The sequence below is a fragment of the Poecile atricapillus genome, chromosome 1 (assembly GCF_030490865.1).
Source record: "Poecile atricapillus isolate bPoeAtr1 chromosome 1, bPoeAtr1.hap1, whole genome shotgun sequence".
In the NCBI taxonomy this organism is placed as follows: domain Eukaryota; kingdom Metazoa; phylum Chordata; class Aves; order Passeriformes; family Paridae; genus Poecile; species Poecile atricapillus.
The window spans coordinates 21,516,118-21,536,679 of record NC_081249.1 but is presented as its reverse complement, the minus strand read 5'-3'; the positions used below and the strand labels follow the sequence as shown (position 1 = coordinate 21,536,679).

General features: G+C 36.5%; 1 protein-coding gene across 5 annotated transcripts in view; it reads left to right on the top strand.

Moving 5' to 3' along the window:
* The window catches only part of STS (steroid sulfatase), a 103,882-nt gene extending 87,427 nt beyond the window's left edge, over nucleotides 1-16,455 (top strand). For all 5 annotated transcript variants that reach the window (XM_058863018.1, XM_058863026.1, XM_058863035.1 and 2 more), the window contains one exon: nucleotides 15,340-16,455. In XM_058863018.1, coding sequence (XP_058719001.1) covers nucleotides 15,340-15,722 — 383 coding nt within the window. In that variant the 3' untranslated portion in view covers nucleotides 15,723-16,455. The remainder of the gene's footprint in view (nucleotides 1-15,339) is intronic.
* Nucleotides 16,456-20,562: the final 4,107 nt, after the last annotated feature.

Genomic DNA, 20,562 nt, shown 5'->3' with positions numbered 1-20,562 from the left:
AAAAAAATTTTTTGGTGTCCTGTTTGCAGTGGTCACTTTTAAACTTTGATGGAAAACTTTAGAACTTCAGACATTGTTTTGATTTTCATTCTCTAATTTTATGTTTTGAATAAGGAAAAGATTAGTAATCTGATGCATTCTTTAGTGGCAGAAAATACGTTATGTGACTTGAAATAGGGATTATAATAAAATTAAATCCTTTATGGAAAATGAATTATGATACTTGAAATGTTTGGATTCTAATATTTGGACTTTTCAAAAGTGGCAAAAATTTCCAGATTTTTTACAGCTATAATCTCTTGGATATCATATTTTGACAGTTTTCAGATTTATCCTGAAAATCTTGCAAAATTCATTAAGCTTATCTTAGCACAAGAGTAAGTACTGAACAGCAATGTCTCAGTTCAGTTTCACGGTCAATGGAAACAATCAGTTTGTGGGTAGAAAAGCAACTGGGAATTACAAAAAGTTGTACAAGAATACAGGCTGTTTTCTCATATGCTTCAGTTCATTCAGTTCTGCTCTAGAGGAACTGTTGGGTTATTTAGAAGTTCTGGTGATTTCAAGAATCCTGTGTAGCGCCAAGGACTGTGTTGTGGCAACAGCAGGCATGCTGGTATTTACAGAGAGGCTGTAATAATCAAGAAAAAAGTGTTGAGAAATGCTTTAACTGGATTTGGGAACATGATACTAAATAGATTATACAAAGCCCATATCTTCTGATAATTATCAAAGGCCTCATTTTCCCTTCTTTTATATTACCAAAATATTTGAGGTCTCCAGATACATAGTGTTTAATATCTATCAGTGCTTTTAAATGAGGATGACATACTTATTTTTGAAAAGAATTAGCCAAACTGAGACAAATCAAAACAATAACCTTGAACTAAGTTCTGAGAAGTATTTTGTTGCTAATGCTAATGTAACTAGCAGGTGGAACTGAAAAAGTAAATGTGCCGCTTGTGCTTCAGAAAATATTTTTGAGTAGACCTCTTTCAAAGCATTTAATCCATGGGAAGTGTTTGTATTTGGTAGATAGAAAACATGAAAAAAGCAACATTACTCTCTTTAACACAGCTTAAGTATGAAAATGTTACAGATTTTTATCTCTTAATCAAGAGACATAAGTATAAATTATTTTAATGTTTTGAAGTATAATTCTATTCGTAGGTATTTTTCAAAATAAGATGTTGGCAAATGATTACAAGGACAATGTCTCCATGTCAAGCCTGATATGTTACTGCCATGACATGGAGGAGTGAGAAACAGGTTTCTACCCCATTAACACGTGAACCTTTGAGCTTGGCTGAGCCTGTCAATGCAGTCACTTCCTGGACACACAACAGTTCCTATGATAATTATACTTTGTCTTTTCTAACTAATTTCAGGCAATTTGTTTGTTTTGTGGACCAAATTGACCTCAGATATTTTTTGCCACACTGCATTGTTAGATTTTGCATTTCAGTTGCTACATACTTGTGAAAGCTGTGTAAGGACACATTATGTCTCAGGGATGTAGAGGAGAAGCTTTAGGAAGGCTTTATCTGCATTCTTGGACATCTGTAAGCTGTGTAATATGTCTGTATATGGGTATCTTACTCCTCCTGTAAATTTTGATCCGCTCTTGCAGAGCTAGTTGTGGAAGCTGATAACCTTTTTTATGCTTAACATTTTGGTCTTTTTATGTTTGATATGGGAGTAGTGATCCAAAATTCTGAAGTTAAAACTAGACAGATCTATGAGATTCAACAGGACAGGCAAAGCTTTCAAAGTGAGGGTAAAGATCTGGAAGACAGGTAAATTGTTTAGCAGGTCCATCTGCATGGCCTATCACTTGAATGCACTTTGGTTGGAAGATTTCCTATTCTCTAATCCTATCCACGTTCCTTTGTATGTCTACAGAGTCTAAGTGCCAAGACCTCAGTTAGGAATTCCCTCTGGATATCAGTAAAGAGTTTAAGAAAGACTGATCTTGGACATGTTAAGGGTAAATGACAGCTAGTTAGAGACTTTGGAAATGTTAGAGAAAGTGTGTTTTAATTAATAACAAGATGAAATCGAGGTGAATGACTGTCAGCATGCAGTGCACTATAATACGAAGGAAAGATTACTGCAAAACATTGCTGAATGCTAAACAAAACCTGGTTTACAGCTTAAAATCATTTGTGTAATACATTTTCTTTTCCATTGAAATAAATAAGGAATACGTGTAAGGTTATTTGCCTTGCGAAGAACAACATAAAAATGCTTAAAAGGGGCCATGATAGCAAATAAAATCAAAAAACATTTTCTAGTCATTTGTGTTGCCATTACAATTGTCACAGATTTTGTAAGGAGTATTTTGATAAAGAAACCAGCTAAAATTGACAGATAGAGGCTGAGTTTGTAGAAATGTGAATTAAAAATTTAATGTAAGATTCAACAGTCCAGAAACAACTACCAGTATGCAGATGTTTCTATTTCACAATATCATGTCATCACTCTTAACTGCAGTGAGGAGCAAGGGCATATATAAAATTTATATCTGTCATGTAGTGCCAAAAGCACTTTCAGTTGTTCTGAGAAAGTACAATGTGTAACTGAATGACTTCAGACTGCAAACAGTTCTATATTCTCTTTATTTATATCACTTCTTAAAATAAGGGGTTAGAGCCCTTAAAGAAAACTATAATGTATGGAAGCATACTCTTAGACCAGTAAAAAGGTGTAGAATTTCATGCTCAAGGATAAAGCTTTCTTTAACTTGTCTTTGTAATTGTCTTTCTTATATATCTTGGACCTCATAGTGCAACAAGAAGCAATAATAGGTATTGGATTAAGTTTATGAGATAAGTACAGTCTTCAAAGGTGCTTTGAGGCTTGTTGGAATTACTACATTGAATTATATAGTTAGTAAAAAAGTAAAAGATCAAGCCAAAGGCAACGAACGTGGATTCTACCACCTCATTCACAGCATTGGTCTAGCTACTGTGCTCCAGAAACTAGAGGCAAAAAAACCCCACCAGTATTCATTTTGCCACTCATGTGTCATCAAAACCCCTCTCCCTTTGTGACCCATGAAAATTATTGGATAGAAGTTTTAAGTCATTTTTAGGAGAGGTATCAAATGCTGGCTGAAGTTCTAGCACTTTTGTCATTATGTACACAAAAATCTGTAAGAAAATATAGCACAGGAGATGAAGGACAGAGGCTGGAGTTACCGAGGTCCATTGCTGCATTCTTCTAGCTTGAGGTGAACTCACTCCATAGGTGATAACATCTCAGCTGAGCACTGTGGGCATTGTGTAGAACTATCCTATGCCCATGAATCTCTCCAAGAGGCCTAAGAGCTGGGAAGGGCTTTGTTCAAATGCTGCACCTAGGTCCACACATCACATAGCTCAAAACCACCTGGATTTACTAAGTAGTATGTCATGTATGCATATACATGTATATGTATGTGCATATACCTGTATATGTATATGCATGTATATGCCATAAGAGGAAAAGGCTACAAGATGTTACCACTGAGATTCTGAGTAACTGAGGGAGGGAGAGGATGTTGCTAAGCAGACATGAGTTTAATCTTTAGAGAGATAAGGTGTGAATGCTGAATACTGATTTTTCTACAAGGTAGAGTTGTCCACTGAACAGGACAGTTAGGCTGGGTAAAACTTGATTCAGGTTGCTTCTTCCTGTAGGCCTTGAGAAAACATTAAATAAATTCCTCAGTATATCCATTAATATATATCAGTATTGCAAAAAGTAAAAGAGTTCTCATTAACTGTTTTATTAAGCAGTAGCACAGATGGCCAAAAAATAATTTACTCATTATTTTTTGTCAAATAGTTTGAAGTAGAAAATTTGATGGAAGTTGAGCAGTGTATGCAGATCCTTGCTTGAACAATTAGTTAAGCACACAGAAGTTTCAGTCATAGAATACATTGTAGTTTGCTAAATTTAAGCATGGGGTTATTATTTTAAGATAATGTAGGAATACTTTGTTGAACTGAAGGCAAACAAGATTAAATCATCAGTAAATTCACAGGGATTTTAACATTCATTTCAGTGCACCACAACTTTGCAAAAGGTGTAGAAATGGAATTTAAAATAGACAATGCAACAGTAATTGAGGGATGGGACAAACCAAATGAACTGTGAGACAGTCATCTATACCAAAATCCTTATTTAAACTCAAGAAAAAGTTTGTGAAGGATTTGTATTTGAAAAAGTTAGTAGATAAAACACCAAGTGAAAGGAGCATGCCAATAAAATGTCTTTGTCTTCTGCAATAAAGGAAATGAATGATAGTAGCACAAAAGTTACAATAGAAGACACCATACATCAAGAGAGTTCTTAGAAAATACATTGTGGAGAGCAATTGTGCAGTGGCAAAGGGATGAATTGATGACAAAACCAAAATTCACTTGAAATACCTGAAATGAGATTTTGTTCTATAACTGGAACAGAAGAAACTGTACATTTACATGAGCAAGACACATCATCTTATAAGCAGTGTTGATGTAGATGAACTGTAGTTAGTGACTGTATTTCAAAGGTCATTGAATGATCATTAAGGATAAGTAAGACTGATTTTAAAAAAGTATGCAGAAGTAACATATATGAACAAGAAAGGGAAACCTCTCTTTTCTGGCCATGTCAGTGAAATATGAGTGATTTTACATGTATGTCTTTAAGAGGAGGAAATTTTTAACACCCTATGGATGAGCACTGTGGGATTTTCATAAGCAGCAGCACCTTGTAGATACATATTTTGATCACAAAAACAAAATTGAGGGTATACTAAAGAATACTGGACAGACAAGTTCAGCTTTCTAAGCGGGCTGACACTTCATCCTGAAGGAGAGTCCAACAGAACTGTGAGTGACCCTGCACTAACAGTGACTAACAGAGTAATGTCTTCCAGCACCTGAGAAGAATGAGCAGAGCTGGGTGCTGGGAACAGACTCCACAATAGCCTCAGTCCTGGCAAAGAAGTGAGTCAAATTCAAGGTCCACCCAGGGGGTGCAGCCAGGAGCAGGAGGAAATGAGAGCACAGACAAAGTTGGAAGGAAGGCTGTAGTCTGGAGACACCCAGAGACAGGGCTGGGAACTGGCCACTGCTGCACCACTCAGGCAGGGACTGATGGCCTTGGCCTGAGCTGAAATGGGAATCCTGGTCCATGGGCAGGTCGCACTTATGAGGGTCCACCCAAGGGCTGGGCAGAGTCTATGAGGCTTTTTGGTTCCCTCAAGCATCATAATACCTTGGTTTTTTGCAAACTCTGAGGATGGTGATGACAAGATGTCCATGTCTACAGTGTAGATGCCTACAGCTGAGCTAACCTGAGAGTTGCTCTCATCAAAAGAGAAACAAGCGTAACTCTTCTCATCCTAAACACCTCTGACAAAGTTAAGAAGCAGATAAGTATAGGCTGGTAGCATAAAGACCCATAGCTTACATAATGACGTGCACATTGGCTGCAGTGATCCAAAATTAGGTGAGGTGACCGGATTGTCAGATTGAATGCTAAGTAGCAGCAAAGTGATGAGCAATAAATCCTATTTTAGTAACATGAATTTAAAAGTGGAGATGTCTTGAAATCTTTTCTTCACTCTGAAAATAGTATTATTGTGCTAAGTGACAGGAAGAACTCTATAGGAGTTTTTTGAAGTTGACTGGGAATTGTGGACTCAGGGAATTTATTTAGTGTAATCTCTTCTGTTAAATCAGCAGAGATTCAAAAAAGAGCCTGTCTACAAATATAGATAAATAAGATAGCCGTTAGAATGTGCAATAAAATGCAAATAGTGAATCGGTTTTGGAACACAAAGCAGCATTTTATTCATGCATTAGTGTCATGAAAGAACTGACAAGAATGGTCAGAATGATATTGAAATGCAAATCCTGACTAGAGTGGCACTGTCATAAATATCTTTAAAATCTAATTAAGAAAGTGCCACTCACTTTGCTTGTTCAATTTTCCTTTTAACACAAGACTAAAATTGTCATTTATATTGTCTGGTAGCTATCAGCTCTCTGAGGATTGTCTTCCTTTTTCTTACAGGTGGTGGTGGTTATGGGGTAGCTCTAATTGTAAAAGCATAGGTGTCGCTCCACAAAATCACTTAAAAAAATTTCATTCAGTCTCACTTAAGCTTTGTTCCTTGTCACCAGACTTTGTCTTTAATAGCAACACACATTGTTAAAGTAATCCATCAAACAAATTGCAGAAATACTTGTATCAAAAAATAACAAGTTTCCATAGATTCATAGGCATATCTTTTACTGATATTAGACTTTTGTATGTTACAGTTTACAGCAAAGTTGTTCCTTAAGGTTTCCTCAAGAGTAGAAGACAATTGCTGCAGACCACTTTCCTGGACTTGAGTGCTGCCATTCATGAAAGACATTGAAGTGTCAGTGTGATATGGATTAGTGTTTGTTCTCCACTGAAGGACTTAAATAGCATCAAGTATCTGATTCATAATATGTAGGTCACTTTTCTTTCAGTAATAACTCATGAGTCTTCACATTACTTACAGCACATTTTTGCTGGACAGAGAGCAGCCCCTTTCACCTTTCTCAACTGTGTCCTTTTACAGTGTTTTCATCCTTTTCCTATCTGTTTATTCCCCTTTCTCTCCTTATTTCTATGCTTCTAGTTTCACTGATAGTGGATCCCCCTTTGATCCTCTTAATTGATCAAACCCTTCTGTGAATCTTTCCCTTCTGCAACTGCAGAAGCTGTAATGAACTCTGACCCTCATGAGGGTTTTTCTGTCATTTGCCTTTTGTTTTTCAGTCTCACAAGTTCCTTCACTTCCACTGTTCTCTCTAGAGAAGCCTATTTTAAAAGTGGATTTGGAGTTGGGTTTTTTGTTGTTGATGATGATGATAATTTTTAAAGATCTTTATGGCTTCTTTCTTTACTCCTTATTTTATTTTTGATTATATCAAAAAGAAACATCTTTTTGCTCTGCATTAAACATCTGAATCACGTACTATTGTTTCTTGCTGTAGTTCACTGCAATTGTTTCATCTACTTGATTATTGAAGATGTTTTGTTTTCCTGCTTCCTAACTTGCTTTATGTACATCATCTTTACTCCATGTTTGCCCCTGTTGTATTTTTTTCTCCTCTCTCTACTTGATCTTCCCCATGTCATGGAGGCACCACAATCAAGGAAAACTTCCAAAAATCTCAAATTATCTCCCAAATCCCTTCTTTCTGTTCAGTGTTTCAACCACAGAACTGGAGGAAGCAAAACAAGCATCAAGTGTCATTTACCTAAACTCTCTCATTAAGAATTTTAATTTACTATCTTGAGCCTCAAATCAGAACAGCTGCAGTTGCATTTGGGTGACACAGTTATGGACATATTATTTGATAAGTGTGAAATAACATGACTGTCAAAAGAGAGAAGAGCATTTCCAGCATGAACAGACACCATGAAACGGTTTGTATCAAGCTCAAGAAAATTGACCTAATCATCTGATACACACTTCTGCTCACAATATTTTAGGTAGGAAAGTGTTCCCCCTGACAAGCATGACAAATACTGTTACAGTATTTTCTTGCCTTTGCTCTGCTCTGTGTCAGTGGCAGCAGAGTTATTGTTAGGCTCAGGCAGAGCTATTTATACCCTGGGATTTGCAGTGCTCCATTCCCTACCAGCATTCCCCTACTTAGTCTGGGAGAGAGGGAGAGAGAAATAAACAGAATGAAAAGAAATTAAATACTGTCCTTTAAAAAAATACAAACTCTACTCCTAATCATAACAAGAGCATAAAGCAAACTTATTATCATAGTTATTTAAGCTGAAATGGAGATTTTTTTTCCCCCTTTCTGTTTCTTGTCTTATTTTCACTTCCCTTTATCCTGGTTTAGATTGCAAGCTAAGGGGCAGGAACGTGGCTGCAGCATGGAAGGCACAAGCCAGACTTCCAGACCAATTCACTGAATGAGTCCTTACTAAACCCACCCCCCCAGCCACAACTACAATAACAAAAAACACAAAAAAAAAAAACCCAAACAAACCCCCCCCCGCCATAAACAACCAAAGAACAAACACCACAAAGTCCCAGTAAAACCCCAGAAAGACCCAATGAACAAACCCTGAAAATTCAAAAATTATTTCGTATTAATTGAATGCCAGACCTAAGTAACCTTTTATGAAAATGATGCTGTTGTTCCCATCCAAGTCCTGTATAAGGAACACTTAAAACATATTCATCTCATCTGCATCCACAGGACATCTTTCTATGTTCTTGTTTCTCAGAGGAAGGAGATTCTAGCAGGTTATTGCATTTCTGAAGGGTAAAGCCTGTTTTTCACTGCACTATACACATGCATTTTTAAGCTAAAAATGATGAGGGAGTCAGGATTCTTTTCTTTTTCCATCACTTACTGTCATCTGGAGAATAGCTGGAGATTTCTACATCCACTTTGCATCCAACCAAAACAAGAAAATATTACTTTACTAAAACTCTTCTTTTCAAATTCAGACATTTTTGCTTCCTGGAGAACTGTGAAATCAAGTTTGGCTTTTTCATAAAGGTCCAAACTGGAGAACTGCTGGATTTCTCTGAAATACCATTACCGCAAACAACCCTGTGAAAGAGAAAATACACTTCCAGAAATGTTCTTAGAAACAAATTTGTAATCTATACGAGAGTCTCTGCTGGTCATCTGTAAGAGAACATTCTGTGCTTTGTCCTTTTCATGCTAAGGTTTTTAATTCAGGATTTTGAAGGGCTTTTGCATTGATTGCTCAGTATTAGGAAAACTGCAAATTTATGATTTAACATCATTGATAATCTTTTCCTAGTTCCACATTCTGGAAAAAAAATGAATTTTCTAACACAGGGATAAAAACTGCTGTCTCATATTTCAGATTCTAAACTGCACATACATCTTTACAATAAAACAAAATTTCAGTCATTCTGGTTTTTTGTTTGAATGTAGGACTGCCTCATACTGATATTTTTTGCACCAAATTACTTGCAAATGTTCATTTTAACTCAACTTTTTTAGTCTCATAAAAGAAACTCCTTTCCTCTGTTTTCATTTATGCTTAACTGAATAAATTTTCAAAATATTTTTTTTCCAAAATTTTTCTGAGTGACCTAGTAACTTTATAAAAACAAAGAAAAAAATAAAATAATTCAACTAGCTAAGACACTTGTAAGGGAGAGAAATTAACCTTTTTCTGCAACTTTTAAAGTAAAGAAAATGACTATTCAGTATTCTTTGGCATAGCACAAAATTTCAGGCAACTGCAGTTACATAATTTCTATTTTTAATTTTTAAAGTAACTTTTTAATAGTTATTTCTTTGATTTTAGATGTACATCTGGTAACTTAAGCATTAGGCATGGTAGTAATTTTCATATTAAAGATTTTGAGTACTTCACTAGCATTCCATGTGTCAACAGCTTATTTTTTTTGACATCCAAATTTTGAAAACTTTCTGAAGAAAATAATATATTAAAAAAATCCTGGTGATGGGTTTGGTTTTGGCTGATGCAAACTTGTCTAAAAATATTTGCAAAAATTGCTTAGGACTTCCATTGCATCTTTGTCCTGTGTTTGATTAGGATCAGGAAAATTGCTCTCTGAATCTTACAGATCTGTTCACTCAGAAAAATTGCATCCACTCTATGAAAGACGAAAATTATTGTCCTCAGTTTATTTTCTGTTAGTAAAATGCATTCCTGAAGGACAGGAAAAAAAATCAAAATACAAAACACAGTTCTGAATAGGTTTCTCTTTGGGTTTTGCTGTCTTTGGAAAGTGTTTATTCTTTGTTCCTAGGGGTGTTCTTAACTGATTAATTGATTAACTGAGTGACTGACTACCATAGAAAGCCATTATGTGAAAATCAAGACTTTTTTTCATAAGCAATATAATAAGGCTTTTCTGTTTTCAAGAACTTTTAATAAAGATTGAAAATGACCCGGTTTTTTTGGTTGTTTATTTTCTGTTTTTTGTTTTCTGATTTGATTTGGTTAAGGTTTCTTTTTTGTTTGTGTGTGCCAACATTATCTTCTGTCTTCAGCATACCATCAGCTGATGCTTAGATGAACTGAAAATTACATGGACCATTCAGCAAGTAAATACTCTTCAAAGAAATCTTTAGCAGGTGTCTGGATTATTTCCATTAAATTACTACAGATGGATTTTTTTTTTTCCAGAGCAATATGCATTCTTCCATGTTGCTATCACCTAAGACATTCAACTATGAGGCATAACATTACATTATAGCACTTCCTACTATAGCAGCATAATTTCTATACCCACAGATTCTTCCCTTTTAAGACTTTCTTCAACAAGAAAACACTGCAAATGAACAATCAATTCTTTTTGAAGGTAATGATGAAGAATTCAGGAAAATAATTCTTTTCATCTACTACAATTCAACATATAATCTTGACTTTTGAACAGAATTCAGTAGAAATTTCTCATACCACAGCATTTACTCTAGATAAAGAACTCAGTCATGAGATTTCTGTCATCAGCAATCTGGGCATGGTTTCAGTGTGTCTTGTATTTTTCCTGCAGCAGTTGTTCAGTGTGGCTATTAGATATTCAGGAGTGTGCAATCCTTTCTGGTTTAGTGGATACTTAACACTATAGGTTTTATTCTAAATATTTTAAAAGCACTACTGATGGTTTTTTTTGGTGGTTTTCACTCAAATACTGTAAATTCTGCACAGTTTTTTATGCAAGCCTCTTCTAGCAAGAACTGATTGTTGTAAATCAACATTGTGTCTTTGAATATCACTCAGTTATTTTCCACTAACACTGCGACAAGATGTGCTGTCTTTTGACTGTCAACAGTACACCACCCAGATATACATCCAATATAAGATACCCAGACTCTTAAAACAAATATCTAAAAAAAAAAAGACATTTTCATTGTAAGAACAAAAAAGTTACAATTTTTTAAATTCAAATGGCATATTTAATGTCATAAAAATAATATGTATAGTTTCATTATAGTAACCAAATAGTATTGTCTTAGCTATATAGAGCTATATATAGTTCTACAAGAATTTCAGAACTGAAGCCTTTTCTACATTGTTAAATTATCAAAGAGCTGAATATATGTGATATCTGCTATGAATAAGATTAGCAGAGAACCTAAAAATTCTGAATTAACTTAGAGGAAGCAGGAGGAACGGATTCAATCCAATAACAAGAGTTATCTGAAGAAAGTAATTTTCAAGTGAGTTGCAGTTTTCATCTGCTACCTTGTAGAAATGTTGAGAAGCATGAGTTAGAGTGTGGGAGTTGACAATGGCTACAGAGCACACTTGAGACACAGAAAAGTCTGTCTCAGTTTATGTTTTTGAGTCTGCTACACCCAAATGGCTCCCATCAAAGGCATCTGAATTCAAGCAGGGACTAGCTCCCCAATGTACAGTGGAGAACAACCCTGTTTAACTTGTTCTACAGAAAGAAGCAACACGATAATATGAACAAAGGAAATTACAGTAGCTGCAAACCTGTAAAGCTACTGTGATAGATTAAATTCAGTGAAAATTAAGTCCCAGGCAATAATGCAACAATAGCTTCTATTCATTCAAGAACTGCTTATCATTAAACACCAGTTAGCCATAAATGATTAAGAAGGGTGCATTTATAACAGAAATGGCATCCCTATCCAGTGTGTCACTTCATCTTGAATATATTAATATATCTTACTGAGAGACTTTTATTTAATCTCATGGCCTCTGCTGGTCTGTTAGAGCTACTATTGTCTGTTTGAGAGGATAAATAACTGGGTTAAGGATAATTAAAGGAGTCTTCTAGGGAGATTGAACACTGAATAACTATGTTCATAGCAGATTTGCTTGGACTAATGGCAACCTATCTTAATTTGAAACTACTTAGAAGTATGACTTCTTTAGTTTTTGGTTTTTTTAACATGTAAAGGAAAGAGGTATTCTGAGAGCAAACTTATTGGACAGCTCAGAGAACTGAGAATTGCAGGAAAATTGGACTGAAATAATTTGTGAAGCAGTGGGACAGGACCTTTAAGGGTGCTGCAGACTTAGAGCCTGCCTGTGGTTTCAGAAGGGGCTTCATATACTTGGCTTTGGGGAAGCCCTGACAATTTTACTACTAACTTCACTGTGGAAGAGACATTCCTTTATCTTTTTATATAACAAGGGTTTAGTATCCAGATGCTTTGGAGAACACAGGTACCGTTAATTACTAGGAGATTAATTTGATCCTTGTAGTTAACCTTCTTACAAAATGAGATTTTATATCAGCTGAGAGACTGGAAGAGAGGGCTCTCTTTTTAATATTGTGCCTTATATAGTTCATCAGCTTTACTGATTAGAAGTCTGACAGTTCTTAATGTCTCCTGGTATATTGCACTGGCTGCTCCACAGCCACAGCCACTGACAGATAGGCTTTAATTTTTATAATGCTTAGGAAATAGGTGTTTAGAGTCTGCTGCTGCTTCTCCAGTTCCAGAAACACTGCTGCAGTGCAACAGATAAACATTGCAGAGTAACAGGCTTTGTACTCCCAGAGCTCAGTGTTTTGCACTGTATAATCATGTCACTCTATAGCTGCTTATCTGATGATAAAGTACCATCAGCTCTTCAAAACACTAGCAATGTCACTCAGACATGAGATGATGTCACACGTGTCTTGTCCCAAAACCCACGCGTGATTTTTCAACATGCTGTATGCTCTTCATATATCAAAACCTAAACAAGTCTTTATTTCGTGTGGGAAAAAGAATCATGGTGCAACTTCCTTGTTTTTTTCTTTTCCCTATTCCTTACCTATATGGGCTGCTTGTACCAACTTCCATTAATTTGGACTACCCGAGTTTGTACTGCTATCTGTCAGCCCTTGAGCAGACCTGGTGCTACAATGCCCAGCACCAAAAAAAGTGGCTGAAAATTTTCTTTTCAATTTAATTCAGCAGAAATATACCATGAAAGACCAATGTGTGGTAAGACAGCTTGACCACAAAGTTTTCCTGTGCATGGCTAAATTGGAATGTCTTTTAACTGACATTTTAATAGACATATAATTTTCTTCTGTTGATCTTCTGTCAAGTTTCTGTAGTGTTGTGAATCAAATTCTCAGGTATGGCAAGTGTTGCATGGTCTGTAATGGTGTACAGTGCACTGACTGATCAAGCCCTTTAGCTTTTTATGTTTTTCACCATCTATCTTGCCAATTAAACATGTCTAAGGAGCCTGAAACAATGCTTAGTATGGAATTTCATGCCTTCTCAGAATGTAAATTCTAGATCTCAGTAAATAAGAGGTATATTTCTTGGAAATGTTCTGTGCATAAGTTCAAAGACATTTAAGTGGCAGAATTTGATTTTGTTTATTTTATTTCTAAGAAAACAAGAGATTCAAGTGCCAGACCAACCTTTTAAAATGTTACTGGAGGTAGATGAAGGAATGCCATCTTATGTCACCTGGCCTTCTCTGGCTTTGCCTTCCTTTAAATTTCCTTTCATTTTTTCCCAGTAAGACTGTGCCATTGAGGCTGTCACAGCCAGAGCCTTTTAAAACCTGCCACATCCTATTGTCTGTGCCAGCAAGTCACTCAGCCTTTAAAAGTCCTTCCCCTTTGCTGACTTCCAAGAAGCATTTAGAGGGTTCTCCCAGTCTAATGTGTATAATAGCCATCACCTATCCGACCCCGATTTAAGTGGAGATGAAGTGAACTGGTAGTCCCCAGGCTCTGTCATTGAATTGGTTCCTAAAGGTAAAATCACTTCTAATGTGAAAAATGCTGTGGAACAGAAGAAGCTGTAAAGAATCTTAAGGTCACCTACTGTCCTTTAAATCCATGCTATTGTCTAGAACTGCAGCCTGTGACTCCTTAGTCTGCTGAAGCATTTCTCTTTAAACTTTTTTTTTTTTTTCTTTAAAAGCTGAGTGTGATGTAGGTACAGCATGGCATATACCAGTTTATCTCTGCTCTAGCCATCCCATATTTTCTAGTGCCTTTAATTTTGTTGTACTGATGGACTGATTAATAAATATTAACTACTGCAGCACACATAAATCTTTGAAAGTCTGTTACTAGGCTAACAAGCTTTCTGTGACCTTAACAAAATTCAACAAAATACCAGAAAGAGATTTTTCACTCAGTATTTAAAAACATGAGGTGATAAAAAGAAAATTCACTATAGGGTGCTGCGAAATGTAAATTACCAATGACTACATTTTTCTAATGTTTTTGTGGACAGGTAATCTGACATTATAGATCTCAATTGTTTAGTAATCTGCATTTATTAAGAATAAAATACAGATGTTTCTTACTCTAATTAATTATTCTTTGTTCCATTTCTGAAGAACCATATACTTCATTGGCTGTAGGAGGATGGTGTGCTTCCCTGGAAGTTCTATTCTGTTTCTGCCTTTCCTATTTGTTCTGTGATACTTGAGGAAAATAGTAACAACTTTTTTGTTCACAGCTTTTTTGTTAAGTGTTTTTGATCCTCACAGACCTGTCTGAGACTGCTTCTTGAAAGAACTAACTGATATTTTCTTATTCTTATTCCAAGAAATAACTAGGATTTTCAGTGAAAACACAAACTGAAGTTACATGAGGATGGACAGCTCGGTTTTCTCTGCAGAGAAAATTAAACTGAGAATGACCAGTCTATAAATGAACTTTGGTTCTCATTTTGCAAAGTAGAATGTCACCTAAGGATTGTCCTACTGTAACTGTTATTTATAATTTATAATTTACATTTGGAAAAATCATGTAGAAGCGTAAGACAGGAATTTAGCACCCATTATGCCTTTTCGTGTAATCCCATTTAATAAAATGAGTATCCAGGTGTTTGCAATGAAGGCATGGGGCAGAGGACAATGGGTTAATGCAACAAAGAAAGGAAGAGAGAGAAAAGGTAATAATGAAATTATTTCAATTAGCAAAATGAGAAGCAGATGGGGCCCAGCAGCGGGTAAATATGGTCAAGGGGCAAAAATACATTTTAATAAGCTTTGAAGAGGATTTAGTATATATTTCTGCAAATCTTCTTAGCACTGTTTATTGTAAAACACAAAATTATTTAAAGTGTTCTATGATTTAGTTAATCAGAATTCTTCCATGAGAATGAAATTATCATAGTTGTTTCATAAATAAGTGTAGCATGAAAATCACCGTATTTTGCTTATTTTTGCTTTGCTCAGTCTTGTTTTACTCTTTCAGTGCGGTGCAATTTCTGTTACAGAGTGTCTATACTGTCTTTTTACCAAAAGACTGACTTGCCATGTTGGTGGAATTTCCTAAGACCAAGGGACTTCCATTATGTCATTTTATCACTTTATCACCAGCTGTTTTGTGGCTGTAAATTGCAGGTGAATCTGTCTGGAAAGTGTTCTTCTTCACTCCAAACTTCAGTCCTGAGGACTCCAATGGTTGCTATGATTCTCATGTTTGCTTCTGCCATGGAGGATTCATTACACGACATGATCCTCCACTGCTCTTCGATCTGTCCAGAGACCCTGAAGAGAAAGTCCCACTGACTCCAGAAACTGAGAGCCGTTTCTACGAGATCCTCAGGATTGTGCACCAAGCAGTAGACAACCACACCAGATCCCTGCATGCTGTTCCTAACCAGCTGTCATGGGACAACCTTCTCTGGAAGCCATGGCTCCAGCTCTGCTGCTCATCTCTCTTTCAGTCTTGTTATTGTGACTATGAGTCAGGAGGGAGTCCACTGCAGCTGCATTTGGGATAAACAAGCTGCAATTCCCTTTCAGAAACTGGACCAGCAGAGTGAGGGTGTCTGACTTGAACCTGTGGTTTTGTTGTGTTGGAGGAGGATCAGTCTTTAAATAAATATTGCAGTAGAAGAGAATTTCAATCAAGAAAACCTGACAAGAGTGGGAAGGCAAGACACACCTCCTCTGTCTTTATCACACAGCATGAAGGACATGTTGCCGTCCACATCTATACCTGGGTAGACTTGAAGGCATTTTCTATGGGAGATAATTTTCTAAACCTTCAGCTTGAGCTTTTTTCTTACATAGCAAAAAGAGTTTACCTATTGGTTCTGTCAATCACAACTACTAAATCATAACTACTAAATGCAAACTTTCCTGTCCTTTTTACTAAGTGTTGTCCATTAGTAGGACATAGCACTGAGGAATTGAAAACAGAGAGATAATAGTGGAGAGTGGCAGTTATTTGTTAACTGATGGATAGGTCAAGAGGAGACTTGCAGCAGATCTCTATCAACAGCCTTGACACATGAAAAAACTGACAGATTGCCAGCAGTCTAACTTTGAATGTGCCATAAAAATGCACAGAGCTGTGGTAGTGGAAGACCTTGTGTCCATATTAAAATGATGCGCCCCAGCATCCCTGCTGTCCTGTCCTATTCCTTGACAGCAACCTTTGTTTCAAAAGGACACCAAGTGCACCAGCTTTGTGCTTGAGTGTCTACCATAAGTCTCCATATTTATATATATATATATATATATATATATATATATATATATATATATATATGTACAAGCTGAATTTGTAACCCATAAATCCTTCAGTCCCTGATAAGGGACATAAGAGATCATAAGGCATACCCTTACGATCATATTCCAGTTGTCTTCCTGTAAATATCTTTGCCATCTTTTAAGCTCTTTGAATAGGATCTATCATTTTCTGAAAATAAGCTTGGGCTTGAGTACTTAAAGCCAAATATAACTGTCTCTGAGTTCTTAGCAAGGTCTAGGGAAATCTACTGTCCTCGAGGGCTAATTTTTGTATCCATTTTTATCTCTTTCTTATTCAGGCACATTTTCTTTCCACTCTACAGGCAGAGAAACTATTTTCTTTGGCATATTGCAGATGAAAAGAAGATATCAGCAAAATACTAAAATGATTTGATGCCTGATAATAGAAGGTGACTTGCTCCTTATCAGAAAGCAGTGGTTAATTCCCACATTACAATGCATTAAAACCGGTCTGGGGCAAAAGTGATCTGTGATGATAGTAATGCAGTAGCTTCAGTCAGCCAGCATTAAGGTTGTGACCCTGTTCTTGTGAGCTATTGAAGCCTTTCCTTTAAAAATATATTGTGATAAATGGTCCATTCCTCTTTCAGCAAAACCTAGGCTTTATTTGATTTTTCTGTTGCAGTTTCATTCAGAATTTCATTCTCCATAATGCCCAGGAGCCTGTCCTAGGAAATGTGCTTTTTCTTTGAAGTCCTGTTTTTTATGTTTCACCTTGTGTTCATGATCTTAATTATGACCTCAGCAAACTCTCTATAGGAGGCAAAGCCCCATGACCAATATTTATCACTGAATGTACTACATAACCTTAGGAAGAAAAATGCCTCTCATTTGAATACAAACATTATTCCATGAGAGTGGCTGCCTTTCAATGTCATAGCAGGATCCATACATCCCAAATTTTTGGTCCTCACCATGTGGCCCTAGAACCCCTTGGGGCATGGCACTGGTGCCAGCATGTCCCTCCCTGCAGCCAAAGGGCAGCCCCAGCTGTGGCCAGAGTGCCAGAGCACCACAGTGCGGAGGGATGCTCTTTCCAACTCTCACAGCTCTGCCACAGCTTACACAAAAGCTTTTCAAACAAGTACTCCTGAAGAAAAAGGAAAAAATATGTGGTATGTCCAGTGTACCGTGCTAACTCAGAAAACGGGTTTGGTGTCATTAGATCTACATTGTTTCCATAGTTTCTGGACCATGACCTTTACGAAGATCTCAACTAATATTCTCAAGGACACACACATTGACTTTTTTTTAATCAGGAAGATGCTGCGTTGCTATTATTTCTTTTTCTTTCTTTCTGCTAGGCACAACAGTTATTCTGTGCTGTTTGATCAAAGTATCAAAAATGATGGCTTTTCTACTGCTCTGATTTCTTCTTGACTGAATATGATGTTTCTTTCATACCCGCCTTGGCTTTTGATGCCATCTTTCTAATCTCCTTTCTTAAAACATCCACACCCCTGAAATACTTTTCTACCTATTTCTTTGCCACTAAATCATTCTGTTTGCTTGTCATGTTGAGTGTAATGGTTATTTTGCCCTAATCAATCAGCAAATGAAAAGTAGTCTTTGTAATAAAATTTGACTTGTAACACTCCTTAATTCTGCTAACCTCCTGCTTATTTAAGGTCCAACAAGAATTGACTTTGCATTATGAAATATAAGCAATTAAACATACCTGAGATGCCCCAAATAATATAATATATATATATTTTGTGGAACAAACTTCATATTTTCCAAAATATAACTTAGTACAACATTTAATACTTTGACATAAGCTGTAAAATCTGAAATGCATTCTTGCAGTTTTTCCTTCAAGAAAGATTCTGTAAAGAACAGAGCAGTATTTTTCATACTCTATGTTAATACCAATTAATTTAATACCTAAAATAAACATTCCCTGTATTGCAAATGTATTATACCTTTCAGTACTATACCTTCTGTGCTGGACATGGCATGTCAGATCAAGGTAATTTAAGTAGTCGTGTTTGTCTGCAAAATAAAATGTGAAGGACAATATAAAATTTGTGTAATGCCACTGCCTGATCTAACAAGGAAAAGTTTTGTTTTCAACAACAGGTTATTTATGGAATAGAAGTGATTCACAGCTTAGTAACAAGGAAGACTCAAGGAGAATGTGCTGCTCTGATACTTGGAAACTGACTTTCAATCTATCATTTAATGAGCACTGCTCTTGTATCATGGTGCCTGTTTGTAGGATATGTCAGTTTAAACTGGGAGTTCAGTTTCAGAGGGTAGTGTATTCCTCTACAGCATTATTTAACAGTATCATATCCTATTTTTTGACAGAGTCCTTGTACAGCCCAGAGCAAGTCATTTAACTAATTTCTCAGTTCCTCTGCTGCACTCAGAAAAGGATTTCTCTAACTGCTGAGAGTACTGAAAGAACAGTAAATGCAGAAAGTGGTAAACTGGTAAAGGGGAGCTTTCTACTACCTTCTCTATAGAGGAAACAATTTAAAAGCTGGAAAACTAGGATACAGAAGATTGTCCTATATGAGGAGGTATGTGATACCCTTAACTTGAAGTTTGCAGCTGGGTTCTGTGTGTAGTTTAGTGCATGTGGGATTGTAGAGGAGAGAGAATAGATGGCTAAGAAGGATACACGCTTGGGATTCAGAGAAACTTATAAGTCACATTTTTATAATTATTTTTATTCTGTTTTTCAGCAGCCAGGAAATTACTTGGAATAATAAATAATGTTTTTTCATGAGGGACTGGATGTCACAGCCCTTAAAAATAGACATGTCCTGACTTGCCTCCAATTTTGGTCAGAAAAATCAAAATTAAAAAAAAAACAAACAACAAGAGAACCCCAAAAAGGGGTTTTGTGAGAGGTGCCAGCTCATTTAAATCCAACTGAAAGCTTGCAGAGAGCTAAGAGATTCTGGTATGTATACTTCACAGATAGTGAAAATCATCACTTGCCAGTAATAATTTATTTCACATTGTAGTAATGTGAGATCTGGGTGTTCAGATATGTGGACAATGTAAAAAAAAAAATTCACTTAAGATTTCACTTGATATAGGAAAGAATGGAAAAAGAAGGAAAAAGAGTGCAAGCATAGCTACAAAAAACATGTGTTTTACTAAAGTATGTTTATTAAAAATTGTTTTAATTTATGTTTTTGACATCCATTACTGCAACAGTTTTTACTTACATTAGAACACAATAGTTCTGTGCTTAAGACAGATCTTTCCATCTTTGTCATTTCCCTTTCCTCTGGCATAACCTGTGCAGCATCCAAAATACGCAGTAAGGAGGAAGAGGCATCCACCCTGCCCATATAAACTACAAGTTGTGTGGCCAGACACCTGGGCAGGAGGAAAGGCTTAAGCAAAACCCTGCAGTGGCTGCCACCAGGAAGCAAACAGCATCTGGGGGTTATCTCCAATCTGAAGACAAAGATCTGGAAATTGACCCTGGGATTAGCTCAGTTGGTTAAGTTGGTTAGAGAGCAGTACTAATAACACCAGGGTTTGGGATTCAATCCCCTAGGGGCCATTCACTTAAGAGTTGGATTTGATAATAATCCTTTTGGGTCCCTTCTAACTAAGAATGTAGTTGTGATTCTGTGAAATTGCTGGTTCCTCTAGTTCTGTCAGGGACTTCAGGGGACCAAGAGGAATGAGGTTGCCTCTATGGCCAGCTGGACCATCATGTGCTCTACAACAGGGTCTCTCTGTGTCAAGATGTCAGGTGGAAATTAATTTGGAGCCCACATGATGCAGCGCCCTTGCCTCTGACTAATTATACCACGCAGAGTGCTCCTGAATCATCATACATGAGGTGACAGATCTTAGTCTGACACACTAAGGCAGCAAGTCTCACACTTTTTTCACTGGATGACCAGTAGACCTGAGCCAGGCTCTAGGGACTCCCAGTTTACAGGCTGCTGAAACTGAAAATAATTCAGGGAGTCCTGAAAACACCCTGGAAGATCATATGGCTTTTCCATGCTCTTCTTGGGAGCTTTTATTTACATCAAAGCTAATAAGAATCTGCCTGAAACTCCACATGTAGAGCAAACAAAGGATATTTCA